Source organism: Perna viridis, chromosome 6, assembly GCF_037379345.1.
Source record: "Perna viridis isolate PV_CMFRI_1.1 ecotype Kerala chromosome 6, ASM3737934v1, whole genome shotgun sequence".
Taxonomy (NCBI): Eukaryota; Metazoa; Mollusca; class Bivalvia; order Mytilida; family Mytilidae; genus Perna; species Perna viridis.
Genome location: NC_142450.1, coordinates 46,843,556 through 46,868,860, shown reverse-complemented (window position 1 = coordinate 46,868,860; position 25,305 = coordinate 46,843,556). Strand labels below are relative to the sequence as shown.

The 25,305-nt window shown below is 31.4% G+C and overlaps 1 protein-coding gene across 13 annotated transcripts in view; it reads left to right on the top strand.

Annotated features, from left to right (window-relative positions):
- The window catches only part of LOC148615293 (intermembrane lipid transfer protein VPS13A-like), a 98,573-nt gene that overhangs the window by 33,356 nt on the left and 39,912 nt on the right, over positions 1-25,305 (top strand). For 9 of the 13 annotated variants that reach the window (XM_088590115.1, XM_088590114.1, XM_088590112.1 and 6 more), the window contains exons 22-49: positions 292-379; positions 978-1,107; positions 1,728-1,881; positions 2,374-2,509; positions 3,259-3,316; positions 3,557-3,828; positions 4,698-4,742; positions 7,273-7,346; positions 7,555-7,697; positions 8,094-8,233; positions 8,778-8,888; positions 9,101-9,204; positions 10,243-10,287; positions 10,584-10,709; positions 12,218-12,292; positions 13,059-13,279; positions 13,559-13,591; positions 16,047-16,188; positions 17,608-17,692; positions 17,975-18,132; positions 18,457-18,614; positions 18,951-19,039; positions 19,558-19,808; positions 21,426-21,539; positions 21,852-22,013; positions 22,766-22,853; positions 23,184-23,359; positions 23,982-24,110. In XM_088590115.1, coding sequence (XP_088446241.1) covers positions 292-379; positions 978-1,107; positions 1,728-1,881; positions 2,374-2,509; positions 3,259-3,316; positions 3,557-3,828; positions 4,698-4,742; positions 7,273-7,346; positions 7,555-7,697; positions 8,094-8,233; positions 8,778-8,888; positions 9,101-9,204; positions 10,243-10,287; positions 10,584-10,709; positions 12,218-12,292; positions 13,059-13,279; positions 13,559-13,591; positions 16,047-16,188; positions 17,608-17,692; positions 17,975-18,132; positions 18,457-18,614; positions 18,951-19,039; positions 19,558-19,808; positions 21,426-21,539; positions 21,852-22,013; positions 22,766-22,853; positions 23,184-23,359; positions 23,982-24,110 — 3,507 coding nt within the window. The remainder of the gene's footprint in view (positions 1-291; positions 380-977; positions 1,108-1,727; positions 1,882-2,373; positions 2,510-3,258; positions 3,317-3,556; positions 3,829-4,697; positions 4,743-7,272; positions 7,347-7,554; positions 7,698-8,093; positions 8,234-8,777; positions 8,889-9,100; positions 9,205-10,242; positions 10,288-10,583; positions 10,710-12,217; positions 12,293-13,058; positions 13,280-13,558; positions 13,592-16,046; positions 16,189-17,607; positions 17,693-17,974; positions 18,133-18,456; positions 18,615-18,950; positions 19,040-19,557; positions 19,809-21,425; positions 21,540-21,851; positions 22,014-22,765; positions 22,854-23,183; positions 23,360-23,981; positions 24,111-25,305) is intronic. The other 4 variants (XM_088590113.1, XM_088590119.1, XM_088590108.1 and 1 more) reach the window with 2 other exon arrangements.

The window sequence follows — 25,305 nt, the reverse complement described above, 5'->3', positions numbered from 1 at the left end:
GTTATTTGAGAAATGTCGTCATTGAGATATGAGTATCATGTTATTTGAGAAATGTTGTCATGGAGATATGAGTATCATGTTATTTTAGAAATGATGTCATGGAGATATGAGTATCATGTTATTTGAGAAATGTCGTCATGGAGATATGAGTATCATGTTAAGTCAGTAAAATGAGTAAATTATTACAAATCAAATTAAGATAAACTTTGTTTTGTTTAAAGGAATAGCGTATCCATGACAGTTTGATGAATTATATAATTCCTCTATGAAGTTATATATGATATTTTCCAGAATCCCTCTATGATAGATTTACATGCCAGTTTGTATGATAAATTCACTGTTAGAATCACAGAAGTAGAAATATTGGTGGCAGATTCAAGTAAGTTATACACAATGTACTACTCTGCATTATTACATAATGCTTTCCATGTTAGTAATTGGTATGAAACAACTCAGACTGAGGCACAGTTGAAATTCAGTGTGAAAGGAAAACCTTGGATAATTTTGCGTTTATTGACTAAACAGTCCAATGTATCATAACTGTTCCAATGTGGCTTATTGGACTATTACATGTCATATATGTGTACATGTACCTTCACATTTTGTATTCTAAGCTTTTGTTAGTCAATATGGAGTATGAGTATGTTTGTTATACATGTATTTAGAAATACTTGCAAATATAAATAATTTGAAAAGTAATAACAAATATTGAAGGGTAGGAATTTAATATATGCTAAACAAATAAGCAATTTAGTAGATATAGAATACCTTTATAAATTTGTGATCCATATTTGTAAGCAGTACAGTGGTTTCATTTATATCTCAACTGAGCCTTTCTTTCACTTATTTGTTTCTCAGAAATGATTGTAATTTGTTATCAGAAATAAACAAGTGAAAGTTTTATCTACTGCCTTTGAAGAATATTGCATTTACCTGGTACAGCACATTTGTCTCAAATCAAAACATTTTACTTTTAGATGAGGACTGGCATCTATATTTGACTCAGGATAAAACTCATTCCAATTACAATTACCACATTCTGCCTAGCTCTTCACTGGAGATTGCCTTCTATAAAACCAGTATGCCTGACAACTATAGTCATCCTCAGTGAGTTGGTTTTTTTTCTTTAAAACATTTCTTTGCTGTTTTAACTTCCATTTATACCTTACTTAAATTTATTATTTAAACTTCCTTTTACAGAATGTCTGATAGTATTGACAATTATTCTCCAATACTGTAAGCATATTAATTTTGACAGTGTACCTATTTATGCTGTTTTTATGGAGAAAAAAGTGTGAAAAATAGTACCTGCAAAATTGATTTTAAGCACTGTATAATGCTAACCATTTTTTGGAACAACGAAAATTGATACCCACAAATATCTTCACTAAACAGAATATGCATAAATTAGCAACCATGAAAAATTATCGTATTGGGGGTTATTTTGGCGATTATGAGGCAAGAAAAGTAATTAAAAAAATTTGGGCATTTCTAATTTTGGTGTATGCTTAATGGACAATTAGTACTGAAGCCAAGTGTTAGTGATTTGTAGAATTTATTCTGGCATTTTTAGACAGACTGCTAAAATGTCCCAAAATTAGCTCTTAGCAAAAATTACTTGCTATATGATACTACGTTTACAGTATTAATCATTTCAGACTTGATTATACTGTCAGTGGTTAGTTATTCAGTACCAGGCATGTAATGCTTTTTTTTTTTAATTTCAGCCACAAGTTCGATATCAAGTTACATTCCCTGACATTAACAGTGACTGATGAACAGTTGTTAGTGTTGTATTCCTTTGTTTTCCACTTTCCTAAACCTAGGATTATCTCCCTTGAAGATCAGATGGATTCAGTGGAGAGTAGGGACAGTAGAATGGTGAGTAGTCTCTCCTTATGTAAGATAAAAAAAAACAGATACTGTCAATTTTCAAGACTATTTTATACCTAAAAACTTGAATAGTGGGAGGTCATAGTCATCATACTCTTCATCTGTCTCCATTCATCTGCCCCAGTTTTCATCTTTCCAAATGTAAGTTTCACACTACCAATAGGCATTGACTTTATTTCTGATACATGTACATGTAGATTATTACATAGCATTTACTAAATAAAATCTCTTAGTATTACAAGATCCTCTTATCAGACAGAGATGCTACCGAAAGTCACAATATAATTCAAGGAATGATATGGGAACTCTGAATTATGTTCTGATGTTAATGACAGTATATTTCTTTGGTCCTTAATGTTGGCTCAGTCTTAGTTATGTCCCCAGGTTTAACTCTTGGTGAAATAGAATAAAAACCCTGGATGGTTCATTTATCTGTTATATTTGTCACCATGAAATGTAGAAGAGTTATTGTGTTTTCAGAACCGTACTGAGATACAGTTAGAACCTGACATTAGATCATTACGTAGAGCCAAGAGAACAATACTAAGCAGAACTGTGATAGACATGACCATTCCAGAGGACGAGAGTGCACCGGATAAACCATACAATATGTCAGGTCTGAATTAACAAAGATCTAAAACATGTTCATTATTCTGTTATACACATGAAAAATTGCAACACATGTTTTCATGTGTTTTAAAATATATTGAAAACATGTGTTTAGGACCAATATGGGAATGTATGTTTTTGTGCCTATAAAATCACATGGAATCAGCAGTGTTCCTAAATGATATAAAAACCTTTTTCATACGCTAAATCCTATGTAAGACCTATAATTACCATTTGGTTTTTATTTACCTTTAGTCCTGAATTATTTTGTTAGTCCTAAACTTACGAGAAACACATATTTTTCAGGTGTTTTCAAAACATATGAAAAAACATATGTTGCAATTTTCCTGTGTATACGCAACATCACTTTGTTTAGATAGTATATAAGATGTGTTAAACAAGTACTGAAGGGGTTTAATGATTTCTTTTGATATGATATTTGTCTTCAAGGTAGAAAGCTCCATGTTGCTATTCATTGGGCAGATATATCATGCACTTGAATCCAGTTGTTTATATAAGAAAATTGGAAAACTAAGGAGGTTTCTAAGCAAATTATAGAATAGAAGTTCTTCAAGAGCAGAAATCCAATTATATCATTGCCTAGGTTATTAATGGCAGAATAAGGGAAAAATTAGCTTTTTAGTTATGATAAAACTCTAAATAGTGTTTTCTAATACTGTCATCTATTTTAATAAAAAATAAACTAAGAAAATGATATTTCTTATATTTATTTCTATACTTTTTTTTATATTTCAGAAGAGAATTTTTTCTCAGCTTCAGATGATTCAGAAGATGAGTATGATAAATGGAATAAGTAAGACACCATTCTTTTACATTTTTCACATTATTTAGAAAAGATAAAGTAACTTTTTGTGGGGGCTTAATTTTTGATTACATATTAAATTAAGAGTATTTTCAAAGTTCAAATTCATGTGTAATTTGTTCTTAGTTATTGACTTGAAATGGCTAAGTTATTGACTTGGCCTTTTTCAGTTTCCTGTCTGTCAGATCAGTGAATGCCTATCTCTCTCCTAACAATAGATGTCCTTTTCAGGTTCCTGTCTGTCAGATCAGTGGATGACTATCTCTCTCCTAACAATAGAATGAGGATGTGTATTAGAGTACAGATTGTAGAACTTGTGATACAGCTGTCATTACAACAGGATCGTGTACGCAGACAGGAGTATTTGATGTTTAGACTGGACCCTGTTATAGTGGACATGGCCAGTACTATGTACCTAGACAAGAATGGGAGACCAGTTGATTCAGGATATGCCATTTATACTAGTATTGGAGCCTTCAAAATGGCTGATAAACTTCATCAAAGTAATTTATTTCTTAGAATCGTGACAAATATTTAAAAAAAAAAATTTATAGAACTGCATGGTTATTCTAATGTGTTTTTGTTGTCTCTATTTTTGTTAATTCCAAGAATGATCATAGAATTACATAATGCATTAAAGTAATTAACCTAAAGGTTTTTTGGTATGTCTGTCCAATTAATTCTGTCACAAAAATATGAAATTTGGTGAGCAGCTTCATCTTGACAGGTTGTGTAAGCTTTTCAGTCACACATCAGCTTCCTATTTCATGAAATGATTTGTTGCTTGTCCACAACTTTCCATCATAAAATTATCAGCAATCTATCATGAAATTTATTTGATATTTAGTATGCAGTTATATCTTGATGGGTTGTAGCTTATGTAAGCTTTTCAGCTCTCTTCCATGTCTACTTCTTATTTGTTGGAACAATTTTTTTTTTTTTTTTTTTTTTAAGTTCATTAATTTTTGATTTTGTTAATTTTTCAATTTTTTTTTTTGGCAAAAATCATAGCAACCCTTCATTGGTATGATTTCAGACCTGTCATAAATTTTCACCTCGATGAGTTGTACCATGTGTAAACTTTTTGACTAGATCCTGTGTCACATTCTTTTTTTCTCATTAATCTTTAATGGAATGATTTGAAATTTGTGTTGAAAGCTTCAGTTTAATTGATATTATTTCATGAAGGTTTGAGACTTTAGATGAATACGTCAATCAATTCCTGTTTATTGTTCCTTTGTTTATTAGGGATGACAGCAGCATTCATGTCCTAGGGACATTTTTTTAGCTTTTGTTTTTTTTAAAAATACTGTAATTAGATGATATATAAGTGTCATGCATGAATTTAACTGTATATGTATAATGTATATAGGGTTAATGATATTGATGAAAGAATCAGCTGATGATTCCCATTTAAGTAAGTAGTCAAAGTGGGTCACAACTTGAACTAACCATGTTTATATTTCTATTAAAACTACTTACATTACAATATTGGTCCTAATGCCACTGAACTGCTAGGGGATGTTTTATGAATGAAAATATTTTCTTTATTCAATACAACATGGAATGAGCCATTAAAATCTTGTAATCTTATGATGTCAAAAGCAGTAATCTTAGATTACTTATGAGTATTTAAACAAGAGTGATGAGGATGTAATTATGAGAGTTATAAAAAGTAATATAAAATCTGTTTATTGCTGGTTTTTTTTATTTTTCTTTCCAAATTTTATATAGTTGTATCATTTGAAATATTCAAAATTTCTCTAATTAGTATTAATTTGAACGATTTTTTCCTTTGGACTACTGTATGATGGGAAATTTATGTGAGGTTCTGATTTTTACTCTATCAATTGAAAGCTTGCCTAATTTAAGTCCAGATATTTCACCATATCCTGTAAATCGTATCTATTGATAGATAAATAAGAGACTGTAAAAATTTTTTAAAAAAAACTATGTATAGAGCAATTTGGGTTATTTGGCACCTATGTAAATGCTCTTTATATGGTATTTTTATGTGTAGTCTTGTGAGGTATATGAATGTGTTAAATATTTCTCTCTAGACAGTTGAATTTGTGTCTAGTTTTTTAAAGATTGTGCTTGGAAGTCAATGAATCAGTCAAAGGAAAGCTTACAAAAAAGTGATAAATGTAGGGAATCCTCAAGCTATAATTTAAGTTGAGTGGCACTGGGGCCAAGTTCTGTGTTAACTGGCCTGCTCAGAACCAGTTGCATGCTGTAATATACAAGTATATCATGACCAGTAGTTGATCGCAAATAAAGTTGTAAATACATTATTTGTCTTAAATAAAGAAGTCAAAATGCTATTTTGTATACTGAAGTCATTACTTATGTCTAATTTTACACATACAACTTTTTAAAAAAATGGACTGCTGGTATACTTTGTATAAAATATAACACTAAGCTCACTGATTATACCAAAAATTCAGAACGTCTTGCTATGTTGTATCGTAGATTTCAAATTATGAAATCACTGGAAGTTTGAATTTTCCTGAAGCAAGGAAATTCCTACTTTATAAATGATAAATTTTTTAGTGGGTATGTTATGGTAATTGTTGAAAGGAATAGTTGTTGGAGTTTCTGAATTTACGCTATATTCAGTGAGTGAATTGAAAATGGTTCTAATTATTAGGTTATTAGGCATGCATTGGAATTATAATACTTAATTTTTAAGATTGCATGATGATTAAAACATTACTTCCATGCTTGTTTATTTGTAAGGCCAACCTGTAAGAGGACTAAGTCATCAGCCTGTTAAAATTATATGATGCTTTTATATGAAATGAAAAAAAAATTTTAATGTACAGAACTGTTTTGGTTATTTTTTGTTATGAAAATGAAAAACTACACTTGAAGTTAAAATGATTAAATCCTCACTTTAATACTACTCTGACTGGTAGCCAATTACATGAGGTAACCAGTGTGGTCTCCCACATGACCAGTCTAGTTATACAAGTTAGCAAAGTTCATTGTCCAAGCTTCCAATATAAGATGTTCTCACATAATCATGTAATTGATCAACTGATCAACGTTTTTGTTTTTAATACTTCTGTTTTTTTCAAATTCCTATTTTCTTTTTTGTCATTACGTTAAAGATGTTCTACTGACAATCTGTGATTATCTTATTGTTTCTATATAAAATGATGTAAATATTAGGTGACTTATAGGTCCAAAGGGCTGGGTGTTTGATACATTACACTTATTGGATGTAACAGTTATCATATATGTTAACACAGGTCACTATAATAAAATAATTACTTACTTACTTACTAAACACACAGTTCATTTTATTAATATATTTCTTGTCAGGCTGGATTGATACCAGTCAGTGGATTAAATTTGTTAAAATTTCCATTATGAGGATTTTGTTCTTTGTGAAATAGTTCCTTGGTTCTATAACCATTGTTATACTATATAATCATAATGAATAACTCCCATGAAAACATGAAATACTATTCCCTTTCTGTTTCTGTTATACAAAAGATACAACAGGACAGTTTTTATGACTGGTAATAAAAAAATCCTCCCTTCATTTGTAATGTTATCCAAGAAGATTTATTCTTTTGGCCTTACAATGAATTGTATTTAATGTAATTATTTATGAACTCCATGTTTATTTCTTTATATTAATTACTATGTGTTATATTCTGATATGATCTTTAATGGTATTCTGACTTTGAAAAGATTAAATGTTATAAGAAAATACTGACAATGTCAATGGTAAAAGAAACAGTTGAAAATCTTCTAAAACATTTATAAAATGGAAGTTAAAAGTTAATTTTTAACTCTAATTCTGATGCTACAATCTGGTATTTGCTAAAAGGAATTATAATTTGTTGTTTGTTATGAGATGTTATATTTTAAACTTCTTTTTTTTTAAGAAGAAATTTCATAACTTTGTATGCTTATATGAGCTTTCTGCTTTACAGGAGCTTCAGGTGCTTATCTAGAACTGCTTAGGACAGAATCTGATAAAAAGTTGATCACCTTCAGTTATAGACAGGTAAACTTATATTGACTTTCATTACAGATAGGGTAAACTTTCATTGACAGGTAAACTAATAATGCAATTCATTATAGATAGAAAATCTTGCATTGTCATTCATTATACCTAGGTAAATTAACATTGTTTTGTTGAATATTTTGTTATTACTTTTATTTGCTTTGTTACTCCCTTGGTATAGAGGCTAATTCTTTGTACTGCATTATAGGTTTCACCAAAATGTCCTGACTTTGGATCTGTGTATAACTACATAGAGAATGGAGCAAGTCTTACATGTCATAATGTTACTGTGATATTTGATCAAACTGTGATGGCAAGTCTGAAGAAATTTGTTGATAGTATGCAGGATAGGTAGGTCTCATACTCAGTCTCAGAATGTACCTTATTATTGAAAAGTAGGCCAGGTGACAATTATATTATAGTACATTTCAACTGACAACCTGCTTACACATCATCAAAATCTTCCTCAACTCAAATTTTGACCAATCAGATCACTTGAAATTGAATATTTGAGGAATATCACAGAACTTCAGGAAAACCTCAACTTCAGATTTTTTTTTATGAAACCCGGAATTGGTCTGGCAATATTTTGTTAAATGCATTCTGAAATTTCATTGATTACTAAGTAGTAGTAGTACATACATGATTTATAAATTTGATCTTTATAGCAAAGATTGATGACAGAAGAATGCTAATATTTATAACCATGTCTTTTTTTGTGATGAAGAACATGTGATTATTTTGTAGAATAAAGAAATTGGATAATAAATTATCCACTGGACCAAATTTAAGGTTAGCAGATGTTACTCATCATGCACCACCCTTACAAAGACAAGATAGTAAACTGTCTAATGTTTCTAAGATGCTCCAGGAAATGGCTGATCAAGGTAAAAGACAAGTTTATCATATATTTAACTAAAGAATTAAGGAATGACTTTGATATATTTTTGGTCTATGAAGAAATAGCCTCAATCACATGGTGCACCTCCAGCATTAAGATTATTTCAAATAGGCACAAAAAATAGAACAGTCATTCCTTCCAATTGAACTTAAGTATCAAACTTTAACGAGGTTATCATAAAAAAAAGGGTAATGACATTGCAGTCACATTACAAAATTTGGTCTATGAGATGATGGACAAAAATTTTTAGCCAATCAAAGAACCTGAGGACATAGTTATGAATTCTTGTACACAAAATTATTTCTTTTAGAAAAATTCAAATAAGAAGTAAATGGGGTGGTTTTTTTTATAATTACAGGATCATGATCAAATTTATGTCAAGTGAACTGTCTAGGTGGGTGTACTTAATTATGTTTGTCAATTATTTGTTGATTAAAAATGCAATCATGGACTACATTCTTTGTTTTTGTTTATCTATATCATTCAGTAAACTGGTTCACACTATATACAATGTATAAATCTGTTTACAGTGGATTCTGGTTCCCAGCCTACTATAAAGTTACACTTGGTAACCTGTATAAAGGATGTCAGACTCCAGCTCTGTAATGTAGATGAACAGTTCTCACAAATGGAGTTCAAAGGTCAGTATTTTTTACATCTGTTAAATCCAAATCAATTCTGTCAAAAAAAAAACTTTTCATTTTTTTTTTACCAGATGGCATTGTACATTGTAACACACATGCCAAAACTTCAATTTGACATTATATGATTATGATGCTAACAGTAGATTTGCATATTTTTCTGTAATACAAGTACATCATTTTGAAATATATGAAAAAGGGATGTTTTTCAGGTTTTGAGAGTCAGGTTATCATGAAACCAAAGAAGATTGTATTCAACTGCAGATTGAAAGAAATGTCTATAAAAGATTTGAACAAATATTCACTGTATCCTAACGTAAGTTGTTTCCCTATTGTCTCAGCATATGAGAATCTAATATATAAAGTATATCGAAATATTTGACACCTTAGTTGTTGACGATATTTTTGATAAACTTGGACGTGTTCTAACAAATTTTGTGGATAAGCCATTATTCTGTGCATGAACCTATCTCTTTGTCCTAATGTTAGTTTTAGGTTTGTATTAAAGTTCTACTTGTGGGTTCATATCATAACTTTTACAACTTGTATGCAGGTAAATCATATTACCTGGGTGCTATGTTATATACTTAATACATTTAATGTGGACCTGATCTGTGTATTCGATAGTAAACTGCCTTTGAATAAAGGCAATGTGGAATACAGACTGAATGTAAGTCTGTTGATGAATTTTTTTAGGGTTTTTATTTTTATTGGTAAATGTTGTCCCAAGCAGCTGGTATTATATTGAAAGAGCTTGAAAATGCATTATAAATAATACTCCAAAATAATACAATAACACTTTATATAGATATAAATATTGTGCTTGGATGCATAAAATGCATTCTCTTAACAAATCAGTCTAATAGTGAACTAGTTCCATCAAAACTTCATATTTTAATGTACATTTTACTTCAGAACCCTACTGCCAGTTAATTCTTTAGTTACTGTCTCATCTCATAAAATTTATCTTGCAGTTTTTAATAACAAAACCATGTATTTTTGAATAATTAGTATCCATTATTCCATATTTATACTTGACATCAGTGCAAGGATATGAGTCAATTTCAAAACAAATGGTTCTTTTCCCAAAATAACTTCCATGCATATACAAGAATGTAGCTCACCTAAACCAATGATTTTTTTAGCAAAGTTTAACCATCTTGGGGAGGAATGATGTAATGAGGGGCTTATATAAAGATTTACATGTTGTTACACATTATCAATCAATATGGCCACCAGATTTCAGTTTTTTTAGCATTTAGAAATTCTGGTTTATGAGTGCAATCACAATTTCATTATTTTTTCTTCTTCATGACTGCAGGTTTTAATTGATATTTCGTTGTTTTTTTCTCAGATCCTGATTATTGAAAAAGAAGATGATCCCTTTTTTGACCTGAAGGTATTTAAAACAAAAACTACTAAGTGGATCTTTTAAATAAATTAAAATTTTGTATATTTATATATATCATACCTTTTGAAGTATTTGAAAATTCTTTTTTAGTACAAAATTCTTATGTATAAATTAACATGTTCTTGTATCAGTTCTATTGGAATATGGAAAAGTAACTTGACTGTAGGTGTTAAGACCATAAATCCTCCAAAGAATGTCTTTAGTAAATTGAAGCTTTCTGAAACTGGATTCCAACCCTCTAACAAATACCAAACTAGATTTATGAAATGTTTATTTTCTGTTAGGTTGAAAAGTTCAGCAATACACAAAAAGTTATAAAGAATGCTGGTGATCAGTTGGACTACAAGGTCAAACTAAGGATAGGTCATCTTCAGGTGGCATTGATTAGTAAATTCTTCTGGAAAATCACTGTAAGTGTTTTATATTAGTTTTTCTTTTCCTTAACTTAATCTAATTCCAAGATAAGATGGTCCCTCACTTTCCACAAAAGGATGGGGTTTTCTATCACTTCATCTGAAAAATGGTTATCAGGGCAAACTTTTGAAAGTTTAACTGATTTTTAGCTCACCTGGCAGAAGGCTATGTGAGCTATTGCCATCACTTGGCATCGGTCTCCATCGTCATCCATTCACAATTTTCATACGCCCGTCTAGGACTGGACATATTATGGTATACCATTGTCCATCCGTCTGTAATCATCACTTCAGACAATAACTCAAAAACTCTCTCACCAATTTTTACGAAACTTTGGTGAAATTTTTGTTCATATCTATTGATGTAAGCTCCATTTCAATTTTTATAATTTTCAGATTTTTCGTTTCTGTGTTGTGAAATTTTACACTTAAAAAAGGGGGATTTTCAAGTTTTTGGACAACAACTCAAAAACAGTTTTACCTACTTTAATGAAACTTTGGTGAATTGTCTATATTTATGACATAAGCTCCCTTAGGATTTTTAAAAAATTCAGATTTTTCGATTTGCATGTAATGAATTTTTATACTTAATAAAAGGGGGATTTTCAAGTTTTTCAGACAATAACTCAAAAACCTTTTCACCAACTTTTAAGAAACCTTGGGGAATTGTTCATATCTGTTGACATATGCTCCCTTTTGATTTTTATAAATTTCAGATTTTTCATTTCTGTGTTCTGAATATTTATACTCGAAAAAGGGTGATTATCAAGTTTTTGCACAATAACTCAAAAGCACTTTCACTAACTTCTAAGAAACTTTGGTGAATTGTTCATATCTATTGAAGTAAGCTCCCTTCTGATTTGTATAAATGTATATGCCTTCATAAATATAAAAGGTACTTGGTAACCTTGTCAGAAAAGTGTGTTTTGAACAAGATAGAAATGTATGGGTGAAAAATCAAGACAACTAACTTGAGGTAGCTTTGATAATGCCAAATTTTTTGTGTGTTTTTTTTATTTACTTTTTTTTGGGTGGGGTGGGGTGGGGAGGTATTTGACAGGGCTCACAGTATTTCTAGTTGATCATATAAATTCATTAGAAGCATAAGGATAAGTAAAAAGGGCAACAGGCGTATCATGCTTAAAGCGCAGCTCTTTATTAAAAAATCTTTTCCTCTGAAACTACTGTTTGAGCGGAATTTATATGAAACTTTGCACAGATGTTCCTTAGGGTTCAATCCCCGGTCAAGTAACACCCAAAACTTTGAGTATTTGCTTATCTGCCAAGGATGTAGTATTTATGAGATAGATTTATTACTGCTTGGTGAAAAGTTAGAACAATATGTCAGAGTGGGATGGAATGCCTACTTGTGGACTGTTACTTCTGTTTGCTTGCACAATTAAAATCTGTTTTGGTTTAGTACAAAATCATTATTATCCTCAAATGCATGAAATATCAGTCATAGGATGTGAAATGATAATCCATTATTATTTCTTTATTTTTAGAGTTTCTTTGACCCCTTCAAGACTCCAGCAATTGTAGAGGCAGCCACAGCTTACAGAGAAATGGTATCCAAACAGGTAATTGTAACTCCTGGGGATGTTGGTGGTGCCATTTTCTCTTATGTTTGTTGAAGTATTTTTTTCTTCATATTTTTTAAAAATATAGCCCATCACATTCATAATCATATTAATAGTATATTAGAAAGATAAGATTAATGAATAAAAAACAGTCAGTATACAATACATGTACATTGCTGGAAAATATCTGATTAATTTGTAAAAGCTTTAGAAATAGGTCAGATTATGAGAGTGTATCTATTGATTTAGACTGCTTTGCTGTGAGTATGAATTGGATATTTTTCAGCATTGTTCATGAATTGTTTTTATCCTGCAATTCTTCTCTATAGTGAAAAATCTCAAATATACCCAGGAAAAAGATGATAATTTTATGCCAACTCTTGAACACAGACATATAATGTAGCAACCTAGTGCTGGTTACCTGCATCAGGTGATTCAAAATGAAAAAGGTAAACCAGAGATGGTGTTATGTAGTATACATATACAGCAATGGATTAATACCCTGTATTTTTATAGTAGGAAGCATAGCTGCATGATAAAAATGATTACATGAATCCCAAGTAAAACTACATCATTGCTTATGTAGGATTTAAATGTAAATACTTATTTGCTTAAGACTTCCTGAGTGTTGAAGGAAAATGGAGTTGTGTAAGTTCATCTCCATTTGGAATCATTTCTTGTGTGACAATTTTTTATTTAACCTTCTTGTTTTTAGTATGCAATAAATCATGTCTTTTGATTATTGAATAGAATTATTTTTATACAGGTGAATGAGATTCATCCATCAGCTATGAAGATATCTATCCATGTAACAATGCACAGACCAACTATTGTGATACCTAAACATTCCATGTCTCCTGATATCTTTATGTTCCAATTCAAAACATTTGAAGTTGATAATACATTTAAAAAGGAGACATTATCAGATGGACAAGAACAAGAATGGAATTATTTCCGAGCTCGTCTTCAAGACATGGTTGTTCAACGGTATGAATATGGTCCTATTTTTAAGCATTGTGTATTTTTATTATGGTGATATTTATGAATGAATGATGTAAAATATTCCATTCTCAAATGAAAAATTCAGGCAGATTTCAAATTTGAATTAGTGGTAATGGACTAAACATAATGTCTTTAGGTATTAGACTGTATTGTTTAATAACCTCAGTTTTATTATATGTTTATGAAATTAAAAAGAAAATGTTGTACATGATGGCTTTATTAAATGACACTTGTGATATCATACGTGTTCCTGAAATATTTTAGTGGCTACCTGAAGGACAGAGATAGTACATCTGGGTAATATAAAAGGATGTAACTAATGAAACACTTTATTCAAAATCCTCTCACTGCAAAATTTATCTTGGAAACAACTTTAACCATTCAGTACATCGATAAAACCACTCTATTTAACTGCTTGTAGCATGTTTATCTTTATCATTAAATCTTTATGTATACTTTTAAATTACACAGGATGAATCAGTTTGCACAAGAAAGACATTTTCAATGTCCAAAAATATCAAATGTTTTCTATGAGTTTTTGATTCAATAGGTTTTTAGATGGAATTTTGAAATTTTGATTTATAGGGATTTTCCCTTGTCAGTCATAAGATTTTCACACACCAATCAAATTGACAATAACATGCTGTCAAACACAACCAAATATGTTAAAACTAGGTAAGGTTATTATACATTATTTACTGTTCTGTATATGGTTTCTCTGATTCTACTGGAGGGAAAGTTTAGATATTAGATTTATTGCTTTTGAATGTTGATTTTTCTCTTTTTTCTGGTAACCTCATTTGTTATATTCTGTATGACTAAACAGGGGGGATCAACACACTTTGAAAAGGAGTGGTGCCAGCCATGGTTCCTCAGAAAAAGAGGGGATGACAGGACATTATTTGCCATTTTTTTGGGTCAAATTTATACATGAATATGACAAGTTTACCCATAAAAGGGGGTTTTAACCCCCTGCAGCCTCCCAGAGATCTGCCACTGCTTAATTCGACAGTAAAGGTTGAATGGGGTATTTTTAGCACTGCATAGTGCGCAACATTTTTTTTTATTAATTTTAATGGATTTGATTTTGGTGGGAACAGACATGGGTGGTCAGTTCTGTAAAAAGTTTTATTATGCAGTTAATTTGATTGATCTGTCAAAGTCATTGTGTGATTGTTTTATTCCCAGATACAGACTCCTTATTTTATTTTGATTCTGCTAATGTTTGACACAAGAAAATTGTTAGCATGGAAAAGGTTGGACTAGTTGAAAAAAACAAAGTACTACATGTCAGAATATCATTTTTTTGTTTACAAACCCTCAAGTTATCAACAGTTAATTCAAAATATAGCGAACAATATGGGATATTTAATTAAGATATCTGACCCACTAATTTGTGATATTATCACTCTGAACATTGGTTTTCTCTTATCTATGATATCACATTGAATGCTCTAAGGCTGTAATACAAGTGTGCATCCACAGATTTTTATATAGCAGTGAGTGTGTTGTGAAGGAGATTGCATTTTATAACATAAATGCCTACACATATTCAATCTTGTAACCAATGGTGTTTTCCATTTATCGAAAATAAATAGCACCTACTTAAATCTTAAAAATAGAAAATTAGCATAGTGCTTAAAATCACTTATATGTTTTCTATTTTCTTTCCAAGTTTCACATTGAATTTTTCTTAAAAAGTGTGTAAAATGAAATTATAGAGGTAATTGCCAGTGGTCATTGACATAGACATTCCTTATGACATTGACATAGACACTCCTTATGACAATGGCATAGACATTCCTTATGACATTGTAGCATTATATGACACTATCATAAACATAATGGAATAAATATGCATAAATATCATCTTTGTTACACTGTAAAGAGTTCTTTTAAAGCTCTGCATGAATTTACACCTCTTTTCAAAGTAATTATCAGAGGTAAGCCAATTCAAGGGGAATTGTATCTGAATTGATATGCATGAACTCTATTTATAAAGGCATGTTTACTTCTTTCTACTTCAATATACATCTGACTGATAATTCTTTGTTTATGTATAGTCCACTGTTTATAAAATGTGAAGCTGCAAGTATCAATTTTTATGCCCTTGCGACAAACAGTCAGGGGGCATATTAATTTACCCTGTCCATCTGGATTACACATAATCATGGCTTGTCCAGCTATCTCCTCTTACAGTTTTTGAAGTACAATATAAATTATTTTATAGGATATTTCTACACATATGAAGGTGTGCAGGGCCAAAGGAATTTGATTTTCATGAAATATTATGGAAATTGGTGAAAGTTAGACTTAGTCATTTTCATCAGCAATAGGGCTATGTGGCTTGTCCCGTTATCTCCTTATGTAGTTTTTGAACTACATCTAAAATATTTTTGCAGGATGTTTTTACACATAATGATTATGTGCAAGGTCATATGATCTTGCTTTTTGTGGAATATTACAGAACTGGGTGATAGTTGGACTTTGTATTTTATAACAATCTTGACTTTTATCAATACATGTATCACCTTTATCTTTATTATGCAACTTCCATTGAACATAAATAATTTGATTACACACCACTCAACTAAGGTTTATCACATCTGATTCCAATAATTGTCTACTGAAATTGTCTTTTTTATGTACAATAAACTTGAAATTGTTAAAGTGAAGGCCTTACATTTATGGTATTGATGGAAGGTCAAATAAAATCTGAGTTTGTTAATGAAATCTTTAAATCCAATTTCAGCTCTCGATTGAAAGAAAATGAATTCCATTTACTGTACCATGTTGTAGAACCAGTGAACTTTGAAGCTTCATTTGGATTGGCCTTGGCACCATTTAGGTCAGAGGTCATGTACAATGTATCTGGTGATGTTGGAACTATAAAGGTGAGTAAAGAATTATGTTTGCTCCATATTTAGCTCCCCTGGCCGTAGGCCATGTGAGCTATTGCCATCACTTGGTGTCCGTAGTCGTCGTCTGTTGTCTTCATAGTTAACAATTTCTTCAAACATCTTCTCCTCTGAAACTACTGAATGGATTTGGATCAAACTTAAGATGGTTGTTCCTTAGAGTTTCCTGCACAAAATGAATATTTGGATTTTTGGTCTGTTAAAAACATGGCAGTAGTTACTAAATATAGAACATAGGGGTCAGACAGTAGATTTTTGCACATATCTCCAAAACACTTAGGTTTAACCAGATTTTGACTGGGGTGAAAGTATTCAGCATGATGAGATCTATCTCTGGTCAAAATTTGGTGAAAATCTGTTGACACATGTTGGAGATATTGCCCTTTTGGACGTTTTTTGCTGTTTTTGATGTTATTGCTTCAAAAATCTTCTCCTGAGAAACTATTCTACAAAATTCAATGAAAGTTGAGATTTTTGTTTTATAGGGTATCCTTAACAAAATGACCATTTGATTTTTGATCTGTTAAAAAACATGGCTGCCATTTCTAAAAATAGAACAATAGGGTCAGACAGCAGATTTGTGCATACATCTCCAAATATCAGGTTTAGCCAGTAGCTATCAATTGATGAAATGATCCTTATTATAAGGCTTACAAAAGTCTCCAATGAATCAAATGGAGTCAAAATTGTCAGACAACTCCTTGTTAGAGTATTGCCCTTGAAAGGCAAAAAGTTAACCAGGTGAGCGATTCAGGCTTCTGGGAGCCTCTTGTTGTTAATAATTTGTAACAAGTTTTCTGATTAGTTGGTTCTCTTTGAGCAAACCAGGTTATTTTTATATAACCTGACTAGGTACTATGATGTCATTAATGTCTATTAGTCCACACTCTAAGATTCAAATAATCCTAACAAAATTATGTTTTGATTACAAATCACTTAATAGTATTTGGACTGTCACCCATTAGAAATTAATTTATAAGGGGTGTTTCTAATTTTTGCACAGTTCATACGCAATATCCTGGTTTGGGCCAGTGAATACCTTTTATAAACAGCTAATTTTGAGGTTTATAACTGTAAACTGCCACAAACCAGTTTTCTTTTATAACCTGTTCAATAACTAGAAACATTCCTTAGTAGTCTTTATCATATGATTAAAGTTATAGATAGTTGATTTTAATATGATTTCAGCAAAACAAAAATGAGTCATAAAATCTTACCTGCTTTATTGACAATGTAAGATTATGTTGTTGATGAAGCCATAAAAATGGCAAACAAGAAACAATTGAGTTCATGTAGAAAAAAAGTATTGATGAAATGCACCAGTAAGTAGTATAACTAACTGAAAAAATAAAAAAAAAAATTACCGTATTTCCTAATTTCTTTTATGCTTAATAGGTTAAAGTTCAACAGTCAGATATAAAGTTGATGTTTGACATCTTGAGAAAGAATCTGACAGAAGGTGCTCCACAATCTGATAAAGGTAAAACTAGTACTATAAATAGATTCTGTCTTTATTGTGCCTTTGTGATAGGAAAGTGCAATTAAATAACTGGGGTTCTGATAATGTTAAGTAACTATTTCAATATGTTTTTGTAAATACATAATTTGATGATAGGTTTTTTGTATTAGTGTCTTTTTCTTTATACTTGATAAATTATGATGTCTCAAGCACTTTTTGTTTGATTAGATTTTGTTTATGACTAGTAGATACATGTATGTGATGCTGACTACAAAAGTTCCTTGATTTGTTATTGTATTTTAGATACTGCTAGTCCAGTGAGATTAGATCAAACTGATTCTCCACAATCACCTACCGAAACCTCTGACGAGGGGACTGCATATAATGCGTTGGTCACGTTTAAAGGTCTTACTCTGTGTTTGTATGATGAGAAAGAGGATATTATGGCGTCACCATCAGAGGTAAAGTCCTCCATCCAATCCATATTCAAGACATCGCTGTCATAACTGGATGAACTTGATCTTTTTATTTTTATTCTTTAATATAATTAGCATGTTTTAAAAAAGAATACAGTATCTTATAAAAACCACATTTCATCATTTAAAAAAAAGTTGATGTTGGTCCTGATGTATGGATCCTAAGTCAATGTTTAATGTGGTTTAAACTGATTATTCTTAATTGAGAACCAATGATGTAATACAGTTATGTGACATATGGCTTTTTAAGATAAGAATTATTTATTTAATTGAAGAAAATAAAATCCATTTCTTATTTATGCATTTCAGATATACCATAGGAACAGATTAAGTGTGTGTGAGATTGGAGAACTAAATGTCCGGATTAATGCTTTCCCTGCCGAGGAGATCACAATGAATGTCAATGTTACATTACATTCCTTGTCAATAGATGATGCTCAATCTGACAGTGCACTTGCTGTCAGGAGGTAGATATTCTATGTTATAAGACCCTCTGTGGACCACAGTGTACCTGTCACATATGAACATCTATAATGGGTATAAATTCAGAATATTTGGTCTCAATATTGTCATGATTGTTATTGCTTTACTTTTCTTTCATCTTAAAAGGACTTTTACTGTTTGGTTGTAGAGGGAAAAGGGTCAGAGATGCAGACAGATATTTCATGATTTGGAATTGAAGACAAAAAGATTACTGAATAAGAGATTACAAGATTTTTTTTTATTAGAACTGAAAGATAAAAGCACAATCAGTTTGACACAGTTGATTTTGTGTTTATTGAAGCATTGTTTTTATTATGTAGAATATTTTACTGTCACCAAGTACAAAGTTCAGAGAATCTACCACTGATATCTGTCGTGTATAAATCTAGGAAAGATGGAAATCAAGATGGTAAGACATGCTTAATACACATTCTAGGCAAACCAGACAAATAAGCTAGTGGTTTCTCTGGTAATTACATTTTATTCCACACTGACCTAGTTACCTACATCTAATAGGATTTATAAGTCACGTTCTAGTTTCAGTTTCCCTTCCAGAATTTCAGATGTAGAACATATTGAAGTCTGAAGACCGTTCTGCATTTCATTGTTTACTTCTTGGAAATAAAAACATTGCAACACAATGCAAAATCTTCTATTTTATGCTTTTCGTAACTTTTTATCCTGTAAAAGTTGATATTTGTCATATTTTATCAGTATTTTTATACAAAATTATAGTTTGCTTTTAATATTTAACCCAATCCATGCATTTGATTGGTAGAGGAAGACCCATTCTAATGAAGCCACAGAGTAACATGATGAGACTTACATACCATTTTAGCAAAATATTTACGTTAGCATTAACATATCAGGGCTTCTATGACCACCAGTAACAGAAATACTTAGCACCATTTTAATCAATCATTTTAGCTGACATAAGGATGGACCAAGTAACTATCAACCTGAACATTCCACATCTGATGGCATTGAATAATTTCTACCAAGAATCATTCCAACCTGACACCAGGGCACCAGTAGAACAACCTAAACACAGAACCAATGATGAACTGGATCATAGTCCATCTAATGCTGTGTTACAAGTGAAGGGCATTGTCAAACAACCTAAAATTGTCCTATTTGCTGACCCTGAAAAACAATGTAGTAGGACTCTTGTGCTTGATGTAGGTATATTTTTCATTGTAGATGTGATATTTACATTATGAATTTATTGCTTATTACCTTGCACTTAAAGACGCTTCATGCATCTTCGTAACTATCTCTTATTACTGAATTTCTTTGCAACTGCTCATGACAGCTGCTTGATATTTTTGACATTTGCATTTAATAAAATGAATGTTATATTTTGAGTTAAATTTGAGAGCTGAGCAATATTAATTTTGGATCTTTATATGATCACAGAAAAATGTGTGTTTGTATAATGGTATGATGTCATTGTCAGGGTTGGCCTGTTTTATAAACATTTGAGGTACTAACTTTAGTATAAGTTTGAAGATCACTATGAAATTAATCCACAAGCCGTCCATATTATCAAAGAATGGCTTTTGAGTTTGTAACATGAACTTTTAAGGAAATAGGGGGCAAAATGGGACCACTTCAACTCTTGTCCAAATCTTATACTCTGCCATATGTTTAAGCAGCTTTCCACATAAGAATCATGCAAAATGTGATTTGTGGTTGGAAAGCCTCCATAGTTTTATTTTTTATATTTTATTTAAAATGTCATAGTAAACAGTAAGTAATGTGGGGCCTTTCATATTACCTTTGTTCCTAGGAGATAAAAGATATATAGAATGCACTGTAGAATTCAAAATTAAGGGAGATAAATCTGTAAATGATACTGAAATACTGTAGAAACTATTGGATTTTCCATATGGATTATCTCCTAAGAGCAGATACATTGGAATGAATTATTATACATTTCATCATATAAACCTATAAGGCAACTTTATAACAAAAATAAAAAATATGTAGCCTTTTTTAGGTGTATCACATTTAACAGAATTTGCATGATTCTTACAAAGATCTCTACTTAAGTACAGCTCTGCCTTAAAACCATGTAGGAGCTTATGATTAGTGATTTATGCATTTCTCAATCCCAAATATTTTTTTTAGTGGAAATCCTTCGGAAGGCCTCATAGAAACTGTATTTAAAAATAAATGTGCAAGTGAAAGTTGCCCACTGGAGATACCAACACTTAAAATTTAGTAATTTTCTACAACAGAAAAGTACAGGAAAATATCTAGACACAAATTTAACACTATAACCAGTCAAAAAATATTTCATGATAAACAGTAGATCCAAGGAAAGATCTCAGTTTTCAGGACATAACAGTTATATTTGAATAGTTTGATTTATTATCTTGAGATATGATGAATCACCCCCTGCCTGTTTTTTACACAGAACCTTACCTAATTGTAATCGGAATTCAAAACACTCACATACAGTAGCAGGCTTGAATGGTTTGTCCATACTTGTCCCAGCTTTTCAGGGCCAACCTCTGGGGTCATATCAATATTAATTATATTATCACAGATATGCTTTCTTGATGTAAACCTGTTATAGATATAAACTGTTGCCAACTTCAAACTTACAGAACATCTTGCTCCACTGTTTTGTTTTGTCTTGTTTTTTTGTTGTTTTTTTCTTGGGAGGTGTATGTCTCCTGCCAGATTTAAACTTAAATTTGCTTAACTTTTCTTCCAATGAAATATGAATTCGTCTTTTGAAATGACCTTTCAAAATGCATGTGTAATATGTCATGTTTTTGGGATTGTAGACGGATATTGAGTTTGAGATGTATAATGACTCCGCTGTACAGAAAATGGAGGCTTCCATTAAATCCATGAAGATGTATTCATCTGTCCATGGATCACCACTGTTTGAAAGTTCTGTAAGTTTACTGTCACATTGTTCCTGCTTCAATGTTAAAATAATGCTTTGGAAAATATACATCAACCAGAAGTCATAGATATTGTAAGAAAATATACATCAACCAGAAGTCATAGATATTGTAAGTAAAGATAAAGTTCCTCTTTTCTGGTAGTTGAGTATCATCAAGTAATAGATATTCTCCATACTAGTAAGATAATAGGATCATGTGACAAGCTTTATATTTTAAATACACCAAATCAAACCTTATGAATCAGAATAAAACCTAACTGAATGGTTGATTTACTTCTCTATATGTACCTTGTCTTTGCAGGTGATAAAACCATGTAACATAAAGTTCCTTCACCAGTATTCTATACCAGACAAAAAGACAGATTATAACATTACATTACCACAGTTAGATATCTATATAACTCCTACTGTACTACATCTGTTAGCTGATGTCACTAAAATGCTTAGTGGCCCTGATACTAAGGTAAAATATGCTTTATATTGAATGTATTACAAAAAAGACATCACTAGGTGTAAAGGTCTGATTGTCTCTAGTTTTCTAAATCCATTATTTTGCCTTCCATTTATAGGAAATTATTCTGTATCTTTTCAAACATGTTTAAATTTTAATTATTAAGTCCACAACATTTTAGAATAATGTCATCATGGTCATGTAATGAGAATAGGTATGGTGAATATGTCAAAGAGACCAAAACCCCACCAGGATGAAAATGTCGGTTCAAGGCCACCAGTTGGTATTCAGTGAACAATGAGAAAACCCTCACACCACAGGACAGGGGAAAGAGTTGACCCTATATACTCAAGTAACATAAAAACAAACTAAAGGTGAAAACAGAACAAAATATACAGAGGCCAGGAATTCCTGACTTGGGACAGGCAACCAAAATGTAGCAGGGTTAAAGTACTTTGGCATTATCTCAACCCTTCCTCCTTTGAAGACTGGCCAATATATTTTTTAATCGAAAAGAAATACAAAAATTTTGGGGTAGTTTAAACCTTGCCAAAAAAGTAATGAAATTATATTTAGTGCCTTTTGTCTAATTGGGTAGGATTCACAATTCATATGGATATATTGTAAAAAAATTCTTTTGGTATGTAATTTTATCTCTTTACAAATTGATTACTGCCATTTAGCATACAAGGTAGAGACTAGTATATTTTAAGTTGAATCAAAAATGTGGTGTTGGTTTCATTCTTCATTTCTTATTTTCTCAGAAGACAGAAGAAGAGAAAGAAAAGCCTTCAGAAACAGATATGTGGTCTGTGAAATCCACATCTGCTGAGAAATGGAAACAAAGAATAGGTGAGAAGTATATTGACATCAGATTACTTTCTAGACAAAGTTACATTTGGTTAAATGTCACTCTTTTCATAGACATATTATGATAAACTGCTGTCTTTCCATCCATATTGTATGATAACTTTAACACTGTGATAGATTTTTTTTTAATTTGCTTCAATGTTTTTCATATTAAAGAAAAATCTCCTTTAATTTCAATTTTATATTTTTGTTTTTTTGTTTTGTTTTGTTTTGTTTTTGTTTATTTTCTGATTTTTTTATTTCCAATGGTAAGAAAAAGAAGTACATGTATTGGTCTTATTTACTTGATTCCCAAATGTTTATTTACATCAGATGAGAATGGAGGGGCTGTTGATCCGTTTAATGCTGCTGATGTTCCTACTGAGTCCCTTACACTTAAGATAGAGAAGATGAATTCTTATTTCCGTGTGAGGAACTTGGATTATGATGTTGACTTATTACATCTTAAGATGTCCATTGATGCTTCAGTTCATGATTGGCAAAAACAGGTTGGTTCACAATTATTCAGTCCTCCAAATGGGTCTAACTATAGTGTCTTAGAAACTGCCACTCTACTGATGTGTTGTTTAGGTAGGAGTGCAGAGGGATCCAAAGCATATAAGAGATTAAGTGACTATTATTTGGCTGGAAGTCAAAATATTTTGTTTAAATAGGCCTGCATGTGTTCCTGCAGGCTGATGCTCCTGCTATGAGCAAGCACATTAGATTAGCATGTCTGTCTAGCACAGCACTGCCCCTTCCATGTGATCTGGAATTCATGTCTTAAAATGCATGAAATTTTCATCAGTTTACATTTAACGACATTTAATAAACCTAATTCACTCAGTTCCAATATTTTAGGAATATACTTCTTATCCAGTACAGGATAGTTGGACAGGATAAAGACTTTGCTATGATAGGTTTTTCAAATGAAACTGCAGAATTTCTTTTAGTACATTCCTGAATGTCTAGCCCACCAAAACAACACTCTATATAAATTCCTATCATGTCATTTATCATTCAAACAAATGTAACTATAGATTATGTAACAATGGTCACTTAATTCAAACTACATTTTTACCATGACTATTCAATGATAATTAATAGCACATGATTATCTCCCTTTACCAGTTACAGATGACATGTTATATAGATATGGAAGCCAGATACTTTAATGAGAAACTGAGTACCTGGGAGCCATTGTTAGAACAGGTGGCTGAGAAGGAAGGGATCTATAGACCATGGGAGTGTGTTGTTAAGGTAGGAATAAGCTATTAAGATAGGAGTAAGAAGGGATTTATAGACCATGAGACTGTGTTGTTAAAGTTGCAGATGGAAGGGATCCATAGACCACAGGAGAATGTTGATAAGGTAGAAAAAGGATACCATGGAATTATGTTGTTAAAGTTTGAGAAAGAAGGGATCCATAGAACATGGTACTGTGTTGTTAAGGTAGAAGAAGGAAGGGATCTATAGACCATGGGACTGTTGTTAAGGTAGGAGAAGGAAGGGATCTATAGACCATGGGAGTGTGTTGTTAAGGTAGGAGAAGGAAGGGATCTATAGACCATGGGAGTGTGTTGTTAAGGTAGGAGAAGGATTGGATCTATAGACCCTGGGAGTATGTTGTTAAGGTAGGAGAAGGAAAGGATTTATAGACCATGGGGAGTGTGTTGTTAAGGTATATTTCATTAACATTGACCTGACCTCCCATATTAGGGGGAGACTCACACAAAATCAATGAACAATTAAGAATCTCCCTCCTAAATTATAAGATTTGTGGGAGGTTTTTAGTTAAAATTATTATATTTTCTGTGAAAAATACTAAAAAAGTTGAATTTTTACAAAAATTTTGCTTTTAAATAAATATTTCCCTCATGAGGCAATGTCAATGGGGGCGAATTTCCCACATGAACTATTCCAAAGGTTAATAGGTATGATTAATACTTAATGGTTTCTTGAACACTTGAACTGACTTGTCCGTCCATTTGGTAATAAATCTTAGAGAATAACTCTTCAGCCATTTTGTCAGCTTGGGTAATAAAAGATGTGAAGAACTGAAATCCTATCATTAATCGAAGTGTCACTTTAGTTAACTACATGTAATTTATAAGTTATCACTAATTAGGTTGTTTTAATCTAACATCATACTGATTGAAGTTCCAGAATGTTCCAAAGTTGGCATGATAAATCAGATGAAAACAGATTACTGACCAAGAAACTTGAACTCAGAAAGTTTTTTAAAAGCAAACACAGCATTTTTAATATCCATAAATCAACATAATTTTTGAAAGCGAAGGAAAAATATCCAAGAATTGACAAAACTTCATAGGAAGAAAACAGTTTCTAAGCATAAAGTCGACAGGTATTAAAAAAAATGGGGAACTAGGGACTTCAATTTTTTGAACTAACAATAGCTCAAACATATTTCAATGGTCCCTTGGAGCTCGAGCTA